The 18,032-nt window shown below is 38.3% G+C and overlaps 1 protein-coding gene across 5 annotated transcripts in view; it reads left to right on the top strand.

Moving 5' to 3' along the window:
- GABRB2 (gamma-aminobutyric acid type A receptor subunit beta2) overlaps positions 1-14,849 on the top strand; it is a 247,981-nt gene extending 233,132 nt beyond the window's left edge. For all 5 annotated transcript variants that reach the window (XM_059174221.1, XM_059174224.1, XM_059174220.1 and 2 more), the window contains one exon: positions 8,794-14,849. In XM_059174221.1, the coding sequence (XP_059030204.1) occupies positions 8,794-9,141 (348 nt within the window). In that variant the 3' untranslated portion in view covers positions 9,142-14,849. The remainder of the gene's footprint in view (positions 1-8,793) is intronic.
- The last annotated feature ends 3,183 nt before the right edge of the window (positions 14,850-18,032 follow it).

The raw sequence follows: 18,032 nt of genomic DNA, 5'->3' as shown, positions 1-18,032 counted from the left end.
AAAGAATAAAAAAAAGAGTAGAAATCTCAGTCCTTTTTTTTTTTTTTCTTACAGTTTTCATTTAAAAATGACCACCCTCCTGCAACTACCTGGGTAGTTAGTTCATCTGTATTTTCCAGTATTTCCGTTTCAGATCTAAACTCCAGATTTGGTTACTATTTCTCCATTTATTTTGGTGGAGGGATCGACAAAGATATTAGCCTTTTCTTGCTCTCTTAGATTCTCCATTTCATATTCTAGTTGGGTGAACTTTCTTTTCCCTCTTAGAATATTAAATGCATATTAGGTGGTTTCTGAGTGTTTTTCCTTTGAAAAGAGTACTTTGGATATTCCCAGAGCGTTAACAGTTCATTGCCTTAGCATTTCAAGTTACTCAGGTCACAGTATCACTTCATGGAAGATAAAACGAGATCTCCTATCCAACTAGTCAGAGCCATTGGAAATTGCAGAGCTAGAATTTCTTGGAGTTTTACAATTTCTCACTCTTCTCTTGATGATAGGAGTGGTGAAGTGGGATTTAAAAGAGACCCATTCTCACTTCCCAAGAGAAGGGTGCAATGCTGCTGGGCCACAGAGGGATTGATTTGTTTTTCTATATAAGATTATAGGACAAGGACATTCTTCCAGAGGACACATCTGTCAATGGGAAAGGTGCAGAAAAGGGAGCAAGAAACCTGAAACTATAACTGGAATTCACAAATTATATAAAAATAAAGTCTGCTCCTCATTGTTTAATGTGATACCTTTAAAGCAAAACTGAACTCTGTTAACCAAAGCATGTTCTGTTCCTTGATGGGGGAAAAAAAATGTTGGGATGAGAAATGGAAAGAAGGAAGAGAAAACCTCTGAATCCCAACGTTTAACATGAATTTACCCTTGTTTGAACCATCAGCACAGTGGTCAGTCTGGGAAATAAGTCAGCAGAGAAGTCCATCCTTCTGCCCAATAGAATGACTGAATCAGTGTGCAAACTGCCTTATTCACAGAGGATCATTCACAAGAGGCTCTGGAATGCTGGAGTAAATAAATCAGTCTGTTTCCCAAAATTTCAGCCTTTCCTTCTTGATTAAAAAGCAAAATAACTCCAGGTAAGGTACAATTTTCAGAGAGATTGTTGAATGGAAAACAGAAGACTTTATTCACACTGGCCTGCTTAATAGAGTCTCTCCAAAAACCCTTGTGGTCAGGAAGGGGCACTTGTGAGTTAAAGTTCAAGATGGGAAAGCAAACAGTATAGATTCTTGGACTAAAACAAGGCCTTGGCATAGCTCTTGCTAAAGCAATTTATCTGCAGAGAATGACAGTTTATTCACTAGTCTCCTTTCCTTTTCTTTCCCTTCATTTACTTTTGCTTCCTTCTCTCTCTTGTTTTAACTGCTACCAACAAATTTCTCACAGCTTGAGTAAGCAAAAATGCCAAGACATGAAAATTTGATAAATATTTTATTATGTTTTCCAGAGCAATAGAGATTGCTACACGATCTTTCTGGTAAGGAAAGCTAGGTCTTGTTAATATCCTAATCAGAAAAAAAGAGTTTAGTGTTTTCTCCTGTGTCTCTCTCACTGGTCAAGTGAAGAAAAAGGCAATTAGGAAATCCACCTGGGCAAGCCTGGAAAGGTTTGTGTGGAGACCCAGTTTCAAAGATGAGCTAAAGCACATGGCAATTGCTATTCTTTCCATTTTCTGGAATGTCTGCACCTAAATACACCACAATACAGAGATTGCATTTCAAGATGGCATTGAAGAAAGTCTCAAGATATGCAATTGTATTGTTTGATCATTAGAAGTAGGAACCTTGGAACAAATAGAAGAAGTGTTAGTACATTCCATATCAACTCTGGGCAGATCACTAATCGTCCAATATGGGAATTTTGGATTCTTTCATTTGAAAATTTTCATTTTCAAAATGAGAATATCAGAAATAACTTTCTCATAGGGTTATTGTCCAAAGTGAAATATTACAATTGTAATATTAAGTATAAAGCCTTTACTTATTACACTTATTACAAAGAATGTAATAAGTGTAAAGCCTTACTACGGTGCCTACCTCCAGAAAATAATAAATGGAGGTCACATATGCTCTCTATGAAAGCTGCTTTTCAACGTGGTGGTGTAGACTGTGGTCAGAACTTCAGCTTTTTCTTCACTTCTCAAGGCCTCTGCTTCTTCTTTATTTAAAGTCATGCCCTTCTTCTGCTTCCAATAGACTGATAGTTTTCCAACTGTGAATTCAACCCCACAACCTGGCATCACCTGGGATCTTGTGATCTTGTTAGAAATGCAGATTGTCGAGCCTTATTCCAGACATACTAACACAGGAACTCTGGGAGTGGGGCCCAGAGACCGTTATGTTTTAATGGGGTTTCCAAGGGATTCTGATACGTGTAAAAGTTTGGAAACCACTGAAACAGACTATACCGTCCACCAAACCAAAGAGATACTGAGAGTGTTGGTTCTTAGTTAGAAATTGTCTCTGGGAGGGCTGATGAATAGTCAGACCACAGATGTCTACTCTACTTAGGTGAAAGCATTGCAGTTAACAAGATTTTACAACAGCTGTCATCTTTGTGACATATGTAAATACAGACACTCTTATTTATTCCTCACTAAGGAAAATTTTGCAAGCCTTCAGATGACTTGCCCCTATCATGCACTGAGAAGGCCCTCTTTGATGAGTTGTAGAGTACACATGGGTTTGGGGGCTACTGCTGTACCTCAGCACAACACAGTAAAAAAGACCAGATTCTTTTTTTTTTTCTTTTGAAGATTGTGTTTATTTGATAGAGAGCAAGCAAGCACAAGCAGAAAGAAGCACAGAGGGAGAGGAAGAAACAACTCACTTTCAAGCAGGGAGCCTGATGCAGGGCTCGATGCCAGGACCCTGAGATCATGGCCCAAGCCGAAGGCAGACATCTAACCAACTGAGCCACCCAGGGGCCCCCAAAAGAACAGGTTCTAATTCTTGCCCCAATTCACTGTGTGAACATATGTTAGGTTTCTTAACTTCTCTGTGCTTTATTTTCTGAATATGAGATCAGTACTTGGCCCACAGGGCCACTGGGATAACTGAGAGGTCAATATGTGATATGATTTGTCCTGGCTTCAAGTGGCTACTCACTAAGCTCCCTTCTCTGGGGGCAGAACGAGGCATCCATCATGTAAATGGCCAGGGCACTACGGGACATCTGTTTCCAGATTTCAGACACCTGAGCATGACACTCCAGCAAGAGACCTATATAAATTGAGAGCAAAACCTTAGAGCAGAAAGGGAATTCGAGAGGTAGTCTCCGGCAGTTCCAATCTTCAGACTGGTATTACAAACTTAAATCCACCTTTTAAGAAGACTTTTTTTAATTTATTCATTCATTCATTCATTTTAGAATGAGCCAGTGATAGAGCAAGTGTGCATGCACAGAATTAGGGGAAAAAGCGGGCGGGCAGGGGGTGGGGAGGGGAAAAGAATCTCAAACAAAGCTGGAGCTGAAAACCATGGAGCCCCACGTAGGGCTTGATCTCAGGACCCTGAGATCATGACAGGAGCCAAAACCAAGTGTCGGACCCTTAACCAAATGAGTCACCCAGGCCCCCCCAAATCCACCTTATTTATGACTCACAGAGGAAATTGAGTTACTAAGGGTCACAAAATTAATTTCACTCAGTCAGCATTATTTATTGAGCATACTATGTGCCAGGCACCATGCCAAGTGCTCGGGGATACAACGATGAAAGAGACAGACCTTGTCTCTGCCTTTACCAAGAAGTGTAGTCTGGTGGGGCAGACAAATAATAAGCAGATGATCTTAATGATGATCATTATGGTGGAATGTTGAAGAGCCATAAAAAAAGACAAGCCAGACCCTTTCCCTGCTCTGCCACACCAGCAATGGAGACAGCTCCCTCTTTCCTTGGTAGTCAGGAAGATGCTGGTGGATCTGTGAATCCATGAAGACTTGTGCCCCCTCTCCACCTATGAAATGAAAGGCAGCTGCTACTCATCTCACCTCAACATTCAGAAGTAACTCAGCCTAGACTTATTTATTATATTTAATAAATGTATTATGCATTATAACAAAAACATGTTTAGTGTTTACTTTGTACTAAGCCTTGTTCTCAGCCCTTTACTGAAGCCACTAATCAAAGCAAAATTAAATAATCTGATGAATTCAAAGCTCTGGTTTGCTCATACATTCCATGGCATTAAAAAAAGAAAAAGAATGGCAGTGGAAGATCAAATGTATTCATTTAATGAATATTTATTGCTTTTTAAAAGCAAGATCAGTCATGAGTTTTTGAGTGTTTAGTTTGTGCAAAGTGTCCTAAGTGTTTTGCATGGGCTGTGTTATTTAGTCCTCTCAACTCCAGGAGATGGATGTTGGCATTTTCCCCCACTTTACCTGTAAGAAAAATGAACTCAAACAAGTTGAATGATCTGCCCATGGTTTCAAAGCTAGTGCATGGTTCAACCCAGAATCAAACCCTGGGTTGTCTGAGTCCAGAATTAGAACTTGGAAACACTGTACTGTATCTTCCCTTTTAGTAGAAAACTGACACAGTTCCAGGTGTTAATTAGGCCATGATTGTGTACCTAAAAAAAAAAAAGTCCTCAGAACTGGTGATTCCAAGGCAAGTTGGGGAAGTGGATGCTGTGGTGTGGAGTCAGGGAAGAGAGGCAGCTCATTTCTGAGGAGGCACGTAAAAAGGTCGGCATTACCTGGAAGGCTTTAGATAGGACATGAGAAAATGGTGAGAAAAACTGGTTTTTCAGAGAAGGACAAGGTGGGGTAATCAGAGCAGGGTCTTAGGGCTTAACTCTGATGTACAACCTAATAAACTACAACCTGCTTGAACTGCCTTATTCTTGTTCCTGTTAATTGGGAAATAAATTAGAAATGAAGGTGGTTATACTTTATATGTCTCCACTATACAGCCCCATGGTGAAGGCTGAGAGTTTTCTGGAAAAGCATTATTTTGTTTTTTAATTCAAGTTCATGTATTCCTTGACTATTAGTGACCTTAACTGAGACTATCCAGGTAGTCAGATTTTGAGGTTGAAGTATCCTAATGTAGCACAACTTTGAGCACCTTATAAACTGATGCACAGGTTCAATCCACCCCCACCCCTCCCCCACTTCAGCCTGAGCAGATCTCCAGCAGTGCTGAGATGATGATGCTCACCTACAGAAAGCTCATCACCTGTATCTACTCCACAAACACTGCAAGAGCAATATCCTTACTGTTTTTTTAAGCATAGATACTTAATCTATTTTCCCAGCCCACTAGCATCTGTGTATCCCCTGCATTTGTAGCCTGTCATGGCAATCTGCTTGCCTGGTACTTCTGTTTCCCAAGTCCTTTCCACATATCTATCTCAGTTAATCTCTCAAAACTCTATTCTCACAGCTGAAGAAAACTAGCTTCAAGGGATTAAATCACTTTTCTGGTCACCTGGGTGGCTCAGTCAGTTAAGCCTCTGACTCCTGGTTTAGGTTCAAGTGATGATCTCAGGGTCTGGGGATTGAGCCCTGCATTGGGCTCCACCCTTAGCCTGGAGTTGGCTTGTCCCTCTCCCTCCCCCTCTGCTCCTTCTCCACTCTGTCTTTCTTTTTCTCTTTCAAATAAATAAATAAAATCTGAATGAAAGAAAGAATGAATGAATGAATCACTTTTCCAAGGTCAAAAATAACAAACAGAACAACCAGAATGCCAATCTTCTTACTCTAAGTCAAATATTCTTTCTGGAGACTGTTATTGGACCAGCAGCCAGACCAGCAGAAACGCCATCTTCTTCAGCACTGTGATGATATTGGCACAGTGCCAGACACACACTAGTGTTCCATAGATATATTTCTTTAAATTTTTTTATTAAAAAATAGATAATAGGCACACATCAGTGGCTCAGGCAGTTGAACATCTGCCTTTGGCTCAGGTCATGATCCCAGGGTCCTAGGATCGAGCCCCACATCAGTCTCCTTGCACAGTGGGGAGTCTGCTTCTCCCTCTCCGTCTGCCTGCCATGTCCCCTGCTTGTGCTCTCTCTCAAATAAATAAATAAAAATCTTTATAAAAATATAAATAAGTAAATAATAGATAAAGCTTCAAGAATAATCTAACAAATCTTGAATTTCATAGATAACAATATAGAAACCCACTGAAATCAGTTGAATTATCCAACTTAGAACAAAGTTTCCATAGTAAGAGTCCACTGCTCCTGTTATTTATTTATTTATTTATCTATTTATTTATGTTGGCAGCAAAGCAGTTTATTGAGTGATAGTATAAAACTCCCAAAGAGGGAGGGGACCCAGAAGGGTTGCTATACTCCTGTTACTTTTATAATGCTTATTATTATTGACTTGTATTTTTACCTCTGCCAAGTCTGATAGATAATCATAACTATTCTCAATAGAAGAGCAAATATGCTGGTGCTTAGAGACAGGGAGACTCCTAAACATTGTTATGCAGAGTGGCCAAAGAAATTTTGCTACTCAGTTATTTTCCAGGTAGTAAAAATAAGAGTTAACAACCCAGAAGAGAACAGAAAATAAGCACCCAGTCTGAAATCATGAGGGTGCTAGGTTCCCCTCGTCCATCAGCTTCATTTTTCTTGAGGATTGTGAAGTCATACTTCTCTCCCCCATGCTGTGCACTCTAATAATCAAGGTTTGGGTTTCACCTCTACCATTTAGTAAATATGTGAGTTTGTGAAATTTGGTGAACACCTTTACCGATGACCTAGGAAAGAATTCCTTTTCAAAAGTTGGTTGTGAGACTTCAGCAAGAGTTTCCACAAAACCCTGGTATCTGGTACATGCCTTTGAATATTTGCTTTCTTCCCTGGAGCCATTGGATCCATCACTAAAGCCATTACCTGGCCCTTCCTTGACAGAAGTGTTTTAACATTTATTGGGTTTCATTTCCAAATCTTAGAAACTTATATGTCCACTAAGCAAAATATTACCATAAACCAAACATACAGAATGTCTAATCAGTGAACAGAGATTAATTGGTCGATTACTAGGTTCTAGTGTATTTTATAGCTTTTATTTCTCAAGAGATTTTAGATTTTAATTTATAATACAGGGTCATTAAACCGCATTTGAAAGTTAATTGTTAGTATATAATCTTAGCAGGCTTACTTTTACTTATTGCATAATTCATGAAGCTCAAAACACTTTATCTTCCAGTTAAGTGTTTGGTTATATCCCTTGCTTCCATATATCATCATTATCTACTATTGACCATTTTTCTTTTATTTTATATTTTGAAATTTCACTGGCAATTGGCATATCCTGATTCTCCACCAAAATAAATGTACTCTGTTATTAATAATAATGTGTTACATCTAGGTTTTATTATCTATAGCAGTTGAGAACTCTTAAAAATAAGACACACAAATCTCTCCTTCTTTACAAAACAAAACAACAAACAAACAAAAAAACTTTACATGGTCATTTAGTATTTAGGTATCATGATGTCAGTGTTCATTCTTTTCTTTTAGCTTAGCCAAATAGAAATCACCCGAGAGAGAAAAGGGTCACCCTATCTACTGGCCACCTTAATTCTACTCCCTAGGCCCAGAATTCCACTTCGTGTAACCAGCTTTGGACTGACTCTCTTCTTCTTGAAACCTGCCTCCCTCCCTCCCCTCTCGAGTCAGTCTCTCACCCCACTCAGCCCTCGTCCAGGCACGGTTTGCCCAGCTGCTAATTTTCAAGTTCCTTGTTCTGAGTGCAACTGCATTTTGGCACATCACATGATGCCTGAATTGCTATTGTCAAAACTCTTCTTTTACCCTCTTTATATTGACATAGCAAATTTAAGGTGGTATCTTGTAACTGTGGGTATTAAGAAGCATAATCGAGTGAAGTTACCTGAAAATGTCTCTGGCATATATAGCAAGTGTTATCTACTGTTTTTAGTTCTGGTTTTATCATGAATTCATCTGTAATTAAGCTCTTATTATGAGCACGATTCAGTAATTAATCCCTTACTACTAGTTCATGCCTAGTACAGTTTAATTTTGTATGTATTCATATCAGAACTGTAAATTTTTTATAGTGTCATGACTTCTAATTCTCTGTATGCCCCTAAGTAGAAGCAACGAAAATGGTACTAGCAACAGTCTATGATATCATGATGTCATTACAGAAATCCTCTAGGGTTACACTGTCATACCACTTAATAGATGGAGACACTGAAGCTTGTGTAGCTTACAGTGATGGAGCCACAGTTCAAATTAGGAATTCACCTACTGTCATTTAAGTAGTAAGTGGCAGAACCAAGATTTACACCCAGACACCTGGCTCCTAAACCTACACACCCAGCTAGTATGCTCCTCTTCCTTCTTCATCTCTTGAATGACCACTTTGAAACAACTTGGTAATTGACAGATCTTTGGAATAATGATCATTAGCATGGTGAATGTCAGAGTACCTCTGATTTTTGGGCATCAAAATTATACCCATTAGGAACCCATTGGAAGATATCTATGAGATAGTTAAACTGTGAGACTTGAGCTTTGATCAAACTATATTCTCATCTCAGAGCATAACCTGATGATCGTCAGTGATCTCAAATGGCTCTAAATGACACACAGATTTGGGGGCCATGATGGTTGTCAAATGATGAGCCATATCTGTTTGTAATCCCTCTCAGATAATGTAATCTCAAAACCAGTTCTCTTGGCCACGCTGATAAATGCAACCTAGCCCACATATCATAGTGCCTTCTATAATTAGCACCAATAAAGACTTCCCATTTTGATCATCATTTCTGATTCTTCTTCCTTGCAGATGGACCCACACGAGAACATTTTACTGAGCACTCTTGAGATAAAAAATGAAATGGCCACATCTGAGGCCGTGATGGGACTTGGAGACCCCAGGAGCACAATGCTGGCCTATGATGCCACCAGCATCCAGTACCGGAAAGCCGGCTTGCCCAGGCATAGTTTCGGCCGAAATGCCCTGGAACGACACGTGGCACAGAAGAAAAGCCGCCTGCGGAGACGCGCCTCCCAACTGAAAATCACCATCCCCGACTTGACTGATGTGAATGCCATAGATCGGTGGTCCCGCATATTCTTCCCAGTGGTTTTTTCCTTCTTCAACATCGTCTATTGGCTTTATTATGTGAACTAAAACATAGCCTCCCATGGGAAGCAAGGACTAGATTCCTCCTCAAACCAGTTGTACAGCCTGATGTAGGACTTGGAAAACACATCAATCCAGGACAAAAGTGATGCTAAAATACCTTAGTTGCTGGCCTATCCTGTGGTCCATTTCATACCATTTGGGTTGCTTCTGCTAAGTAAACACTAGGTCCTTGTGGTTTTCCAGTTGAAATGCAAGTGATTTGTATACATGTTGGCAAGACTGTGTCTGAGTGTTCCACTTTATCTGCCTAGTGTGCAGGCTATACAGAGGGCAATTATTTAGAAGACATTCTTAGAGGGCTCAGTAGCATTGCCAGTCATTTTTCTGAGAAGTGGTCATACCCAGATACTCCCCATCTTCATTTCTAACGTTGGCATGCTGTTGAGATGGCACTGTGCTTATGAAACATTATTTGCAATGCCATGCAAACATGCTTACTGAAGATGGTCTATGCCTGGTCTTATTAAGGTGATAATTGTGTCATGGGAAGATAATTCCCACTGGATTCCAGAAGGTTCTCAAGTAGTTCAAACGGGATAGGGAGACTGCAGACAAAGACTCGGTAACCAATTTGGCCAGTCTCTGCTTGAGCCTAGGGAGTCAACACTGATGTCTTCCATTGTGACAGTTAGAAACGGGACTGCTGAACATTATCATGCATGGTGGCCAAGAAATGTTTCTAAAAAGCTATTTCCTCGGTGGTTAAAATAAGAGTTAATAATCCAGAGCAGAGTGAAAACAGAAGTGACTGTTGTAACAAAATTAAAGCAAATGAGCAGCATGACCCTTATCAGCCCCACGCAGCATCTGGTTTATACATATTTTGTACACAGCAAAAGGTCCAGTGAGAGAGATTTTTTTCCCCCAACTTCACAAGCTTTTGATAGCAGATCTAAAGAAGTTTTTACAGTTTATCTAATCAAAAGACAACCACAAAATAAAAAAAGTTAGCAAAATTAGAAGTATCTTAGATGTAGGTTAGATTGCGAGTCATTCAAATACACTAACATAGAGCACAGACAAAGCTAGCAAACAGGTTGATCCTCTCAGACAATGTCACCTGTCTCTACAACATTTCCCTGTAAGTTTATTTCTGAATTTAATAGGGTATTTCAAAAGAAGGATTTGTTCGTTTCTTTAAAGGATTAATGGTCCTTTCCAGCTTTTCTTGTTTCTGAAATCCTGATTATATTCTTAGGAGACAGACAAAGTAAGGCTTTGAAGAGATTGATTGAACTACATTTCCTTATGTGCAGCGAAATTCACCTTTGTATTTTTCATAGCAAACAATACTTAAAGGATTATGTGCACAAGTAGAGTTAGTTTGTGGGTTTGTTGGATTTGACTTTTTAAGGATGCTTACATAGTGTATATTGCAATTGACCTAATGAGAGAAAATATGAAAAGTAGTGTAGCATAGGATAAAAACAAAGCCACATTAACATGATGAATGTTATGAGCCTCAGTCGATATTATAGAAAAATATGTAACTGATAGGCAGGCATGATGTATTGTTTTTATCCAATTTTTGAATTATGCCAGTGTGATGCTTTCTATACTAATTGGACATATGCATTCATATGTAAGACAGGAAAGAGAATAAGCTAATATATTTTATTTCTATCAATGTGAGGTTCATATTTGTTTTCTTGGAGAAAATAGTGAATCGCTAATTTCTCCTTAAAGTTTGATTTGATTGAATTTTTTCTTGGAGGATGACTTTGCTATTTCTATTTTTAAAACAAAAACACTTATTTTTCAAAGTAACATCCCTAATTGTGCATAGTAGCCAAGGCCAGTATTTGCCTGTGGATTAAATGTATGGTTTTTCCCCCCTAATAATTCAGCAGCTTTGAATATGATGGAGTTCTGATGCCCTCCTATTCCAATTTTCAGAGAGAGGGGGTAAAAAAGGGTTTAGCATTCAGTTTTCTAAATTTTCTCCAAGATGGGAGGTATTTTTTTTCTCCTTCACCAGCAAAGGGAACTCTGGCCTTTATTTTTTGATTATACACTTGAACACCTCTGAGTATGGTCTTTGGGCAGAATCCAACTAAGTTTCTGTTCATAGGCTCAGAGTAGAAATTCCTCACGCTTCTCCAGGGATACGATTTCTCCTAGGCAATCATTTTAGGGCATCACTCTAATAAAGGTGCCTGTCCCTTGTTGCCAGGGGTTAAAGTTTGAGTAACATATATCAGGAAGGAGCATATCGATAACTCAGGTGCACAACTCCAAATTCCATTCTGGAAAAGTTTTTCTAGAGACAACTCAGAGCCCAAGTCTAGAAATGGGCTCTTATCTGCAATTATCATAAAAGCCATAAAAATCCTTGATATTGTCATTTATGGTTACAACAAAATTTCAATGTCCAGGGAAGTCACCACAGTAATCTAGATCAAAGTGAGACATGAAATTTTGCAACATGAGCCTCAAAAGCATGTGACCAGGGATTCATTTCTGCTCACAGTGACAAAACAAAACAAAACAAAACAGAAAAAGGAGAAACATGGGAGCTTGATACAGATGCTCTAGAGCAAAATTCATATATTGGCATTCAATAGCCACATAGGTAGAAACGACTGATTCATCCTGCCCAGAGATATCAGTAGATGTAGAATTTAATTTTAACTCTATTTTTATTGTAGTTGAATTGGATTGTAGTCACCAAATTGAGGGCGGGTTGGGGAGGGGTGCTAGATCTCATAAATCTTTGAAGACCAGTCAGCTTGATATCCAGTGGTTAAATTTAAGGACCACAAAAATGTGTTTTGGCAATTCTGATATGGTATTACTATCACTTTATACATATATATATTTTTCTTTTGATTATGAAACAGCCAGATAGCCAGCAATTAAGGTGTTTTTCATCTTTGTGAAATTCATAGGCAAATTCTGACTCTAAAATGCACAGTCTAAATGAAACCTTTGATCTCAATCTGTATATATATATTGTACATGACTGCTAGTAGGTATGAAATGCATTTTCAGAATTGAAAACTCATGCAACATAATCATGTGTTTGCATAAGGAATGTTACAATTCTTTCTACTGCAATTTAATAACAGGGGAAAATACTTAAGCAGTGCCATCTAGACCTTTTCTCTTCTCATGTCTTCAAAAGCAGTGCTAAGTAAAAATAATAATAATAATAATAATAAAAATGGTTTATGAACCAAAAGACTTTACATTCTAGCATTAGGAACACAAAAAGTCTGTCAGCTTATAAAAAAGCACAACACATAGAGAAAGTTCAGTGGAATGCAGTGGGAAAATGAATCATGTTCATTTTAAGCAAGACCTGCACTAAATTGACAACTAACACAATTTCCATTTTCGATAGGTAACTGTGTTCCAGTTTTATGATTAAATTCATCCTCAACAACAAAAACAGCAAAACAATCAATAAAGACAGGTCTTACAACATATCTACATGTATATATGTGTATATATAGATCCATGTAAACATACATACATATATATGCATTCATATGTTGGAAAACAAAAGGAGTAAGCTAATATGTTTTATTTCCTTCATTAAACCAGTGTATGAGTATTTTTAATTGGCAGCCAACAAATCAACATATTGAAACTAGTAATACAGGGTCCTGAGCATTTCTCTATCAGCAGATCAATGCCTACAGTTCTTATGAACCATTGCACAGTTTGACACTACAATAGTACTGTACCTCAGAACATCGGGAATTAACTAGTTCTCACATTGCTTGTCTACTTGCTCTCTTTTTCAAGGAAACAAATAACATTGTCTATTGGTGATTTAAAAACAAAGTCTTAAGAAAACAGAAAATGATTAAAAAAAATTCCTCCTTGAAGGAGGTAAAAAAAAATAAATAAATAACTAAACCCCACCATGTTGGTTAGGGCAAATACTCTTAACTGTAGCAATTATGCCATTTTGCTAAGTGTACAGAGTCCATGTAATGTGAGCAACCATAACTTTCACTGAGCGTGTGTAAATATTAAAACAGATTTCTTAAATATTTTTAACTTCTAATTTGTATTTTATGGTAAGGCAACGTGCTAATTCTGTTTATGGCTTAAGTTCATGTGTTATAATATTATGTAAATAATTCAACATGCTGTAAATGACTAGTCAATAGATACAAATAATTGTTTAATTTTTTCTTAATTTTTATTTATTTTTTACTAAGTACAGTTACTGCAGTGCCCCAGCAGAGTAATTTAAACACCCTTTTGCATAAATGGTTTGGGATCCCAGACAGAAGGGTTTCAATTTGTTGTCACACACACAGCCACACACATGTACATGAACATGCGTGTATACACACACACACACACACACACACACACACACACATTTAAACACACATACTCTCACTTTCCGCTCACTTGCTCCCACTTTCATCCCCTTTATGGGAAATGCTGTAGTGTTTATGTAGTCAATGTAACCACCAAGAGATAGCCTTAGAAATGGAAATGGGAAAAGCAGAAGTGATCATTGATAACTTGGTAGAGTTTTTTATATGTCAGAGTTCAAGAAACCAAAGGTTGTAACTTAAATCTCAATTTTAAAAGAGTAAAAGTTTATATTGATGGCACTACAGGAAATAAAAGTGCTTATTATTCATACCTGTTCCAGAAATTTATTACACATAATACACACAGACTTTTTTTTTAATAATAGCATTTTGTCCTTAGATAGTATTATTCCTTTTAACCAAAGACTCCAGAATTATTAAAAAACAAAAAAGGAAAGAAAAAAGGAAAAATGGGAGAAAATTAAAAAAAAAAAAGACTGCTTTACACCAAAGGTTTAAAAAATATTTTCCAAATACACTAGGAACATTGTAAAAACTAGTAAGGAGCCAACAGAATGTGAATTAAGATACTGCCCTAAAGAAATCATTAAAAAAAAAAAAAGCAGCAACACCCTTAAATAATCTATTAGTTATGTGAAAATTAAAATAAAACATTTCTGTGGATATATGCAAAATTCTGACATCAGATTTTAATTTGCTTTGAAAAGTTCTTTTGTGATAAACATAAATAGATCCAAAATGATGACAAAACTTTGTGTTTTTTAACTTTCAAAACCAACTGTCTTCTCTCCTGTCAACTGTCTCCTAATCTGATGCCCATGTGTGTGTCCTTGTAGCACCTGGAACAAGTTGAGAGTTCCATCAGCTTGTATCTCTTCCTTTTCTGTTCAGCAATTTGAGTTCAACCATGGTCACTTTAAGCATAATTATTCCAAACAAAGTTGCCAATTATTTAAATTCCATCGCATTTTCAAAATTTTATTTGCATGGGTGTTTAAATAGTTCTGTTATGAATATTGTCCCTGCACAGTTCTGAATTGTCCTTTTATAAAAAATGATATTCTAGTTTCTTCACAATGTAGTGATTATCAGCCTTACTAATTACCTTGTAGCCTTTCTTAATATGCACATAATGCACATTTTCCAATGGCTAGAAAATGCAAAACACAAGTGAATATCATTGCATCTATTTTCATGTCTTTCTAAAAACAGAACTACTAAAATCTCTGGGATACATGAGATAGTAACAAATGAGGATTATAAATGAGTAGCACATAAGAATTATTTTCTTGAATTTAAACTTACTACAGCCAGTTTCAGCATGTAAATATATAATAATGTTGGCTAGTGTGTAATTCTTGAACTAAGAAATATAAATAAAACTTAAAAGGATGTGTGTGTGTAGTTTCATTGGGTTCAGATACATACATACATATATAATCTATTAGTAAGAGCCAGTTTGTAGAATCTCAGCTTTTGCAAGAAGCAACAGAAAGCTTCAGAACTTGGGACTTGCTGTTGGGAAGATTTGAGTTGGAGCTCAAACTTGTCACATATTAGGTATATGACTGTGCAGCTACTTAATCCATCTGTAAAGCAATGATACAACTACAGCTCCCTCATAAGGCTGTTGTAAAGATGAAATGTAATAACCCATGAGAAGTCCTTAGTACCCTACAAGACACATGGTAAGTGGTATGTAAACAGTAGATACTATTGTTTTTGCTTTTGTTAATTATCATCACTAGAAGAGTTAGCATATATATCACAAATTATATTATATATAAACTTCACAGTAATTATTAAATGTTCTCTTAGGTATTTTGTATGAAGGATAATTAATTTAAAAATTGGCTTTAAACATGAAACATGGTAAACATTATGGTAAACATTATTCATTTAATATTCAATACATATCTGCTAGAGACATTATGCTAAGCTCTGTAAAAATTTAGTACTTATTTAATCCTTACCATATTCCTCAAGTAAAAGACACTCAAGATCAGAAAGAGTTTGCCTGTGAGAGTGAAAGGACTTGAATTCCTACCCAGGCTGGTCTCATCTCCAAATCCTCGTAAATTCTTTCCACTTTACCATTCAATATGGGCAACCAGGCTTATTCACCTTTCATTCCTTTTCGTCATTTTCCAAGAAACATTTGCTCAGAGCTTGCCATCTACCAGATCTTGTATTAGTACTGGAAAAACAGAGGTTGAGCATACAAAACCTCTGCCCAGTTAGATTATGTAGCACCTCTCAAATGAGTGGGAACTCTCCTAAAGTAAGCAAATCATTTGGTGACAAGCTTAGTGATTTTCACCTCTTGTGACTTTAGAATGTCCCAGCAGCACCCGATAGACACTATATGTAAGGGAAGCATCATGTCAGGACACACTTGTCCAATAAAGTTAGGATTGAAAGGAGCTATTGTGACCAAAGAATGAATACCACCAAAAAGACCCAATTATGGAATGAGTGAAGAACCAGTTCTTCTCAGCTTGCACTGTATATTGCAAATTATGTAAATCTAGACATGCAAAAGATGTGCATTTGCAGTTGATGCTGCAGTTTCTGCATTCAATCCAGCAGAGAGAACACAAGTATGCTCAAATACATGAACATGTTCACATAACTAGTGGACTATGTGTGTGTGCACACACATAAACTCATGCAAGTAGCGGGATGGTGAGAGAGCTATGATCCTATGGGTGTGGCTCATGATTTGTGACTTACCTTGGGAAGAGAAAGCCCCAGACATTCCCCACAGAAGTGGTGATTATAATGGGTAAATTCCCCTACTCATATTCCAAACTACTATGATATATTCTTTTTTTTTATTAACATATAATGTATTATTTGTCCCAGGGTACAGGTCTGTGAATCATCAGTCTTACACATTTCACAGCACTCATGATAGCACAAACCCTCTCCAATGTCATTAACCCAGCCACCTTATCCCTCCCCTTCCTATCCCCCAGCAACCCTCAGTTTTTTCATGAGATTAAGAGTCTCTTATGGTTTGTCTCCCTCCCAATCCCATCTTGTTTCATTTTTTCCCTCCCTACCTACCATGACCCTCTGCCTTGCCTCTCAAATTCCTCGTATCATAGAGATCATATGATAATTGTCTTTCTCTGATTGACTTATTTTTCTTAGCATGGTACCCTCTAGTTCCATCCACGGTATTCTTTTGATAGTATTCCATTGTGTATATATATATATACCACATCTTCTTTATCCATGCTTCTGTTGATGAGCATCCAGGTTCTCTCCATAGTTTGGCTATTGTGGACATCACTGCTATAAACATTCAGGTGCAAGTGCCCCTTTGGATCACTGCATTTGTATCTTTAGAGAAAATACCCGATAGTGTTATTGCTGGGTCATAAGGTAGACCTATTTTCAACTTTTTTTAGGTCTTTTTGAAAAGACCTAGCTCTGGATTTCTACAGTTCTATCTGGATGTTCTTGCTAATCTTCTGAAAGAGGGCTCTGTTGCAGTGATTCTGAAATGTCTTTGCCCGAGGCAGAATTGTCCCGCTCTTGCCAGGAGCTAGGCTAAAGCAATCTGCTCCGGTTCGCTCTCGAGGGGACCTTTTGTTCCCTGAATGCTTTCCATTAGGTTTTGGAGGAGGGGAATGAAAATGGTGGCCTCCTAGTCTCTGGCCATAGGAGCCAAGAGCTCAGGGCCCCACTCCTCAGTGTGCCCTCAGAGACAAGCAGTCAATCCCTCCCATCTACCTGGTCTCCTGCCATGCTCCAGGCCCGCCCGCTTATGACCGAGCATTTCTATCTCCGGTGCTTACCCTGACTGGAGTTTCCAAACCCAGCAGATTCCTGCAGTGCACTCCGATGCCACTCCTCCTGGAGGAGGAAGGTAAGCCTTGCTGGATCTGCCACTTGTGGGGTCTCTGCTCAAAGATTACTGGTCTGACTGTGCCTTGGACCACGGTTTAAGGTAACCCCAAGCTGAGAGCACCCTCCTCAGCTCTATCTCTGCAGCTGGCTTCCCCACTCTGATACCTGGGAGCTCTGCTATCTTCAGACATCCCGGTCTTTTTGTGTCCCTGTGGGTCCTGAGACCACACTGTCCCCCCAAGGCCTCCACCCCCAACTTAGCATCTCAAGCAACATCCCTTAGTGGAGCAGACTTCTAAAAGTTCTGGTTTTGTGCTGCACTGCTCTACCGCTTGCTGGGAGCCAGCCCCTCCCCCTGTGGTCTCTCTTCCCATAGGTCACCTCAGAGTCAGTTCTCTGCATGTCCTACCTTCTGGAAAGTGGTTGATTTTCTGTTCCTAGAATTGCTGCTCTTCTTCTTTTCTATCTCCTGTTTAGTTTATAGGTGTTCAGAATGGTTTGATAACTATCTAACTGAACTTCTGGAACCTGATGATATTTCAGTCTCCTGCTTCTCCACCATCTTGCTCCTTCCCAATTACTATGATTTCTTTTTTAGGACACTTCAGATACCCTGGTTCTCTTCTGAGACTTTTTCTAATTCTGAAATATCACACATCATTTTTCTTGCAGAATATCCCTCTAAACCATGAAATCTTCCCTCTGGAATAATACCAG

Source organism: Mustela lutreola, chromosome 5, assembly GCF_030435805.1.
Source record: "Mustela lutreola isolate mMusLut2 chromosome 5, mMusLut2.pri, whole genome shotgun sequence".
NCBI lineage: Eukaryota > Metazoa > Chordata > Mammalia > Carnivora > Mustelidae > Mustela > Mustela lutreola.
This window is presented reverse-complemented; position numbering and strand designations above follow the sequence as displayed.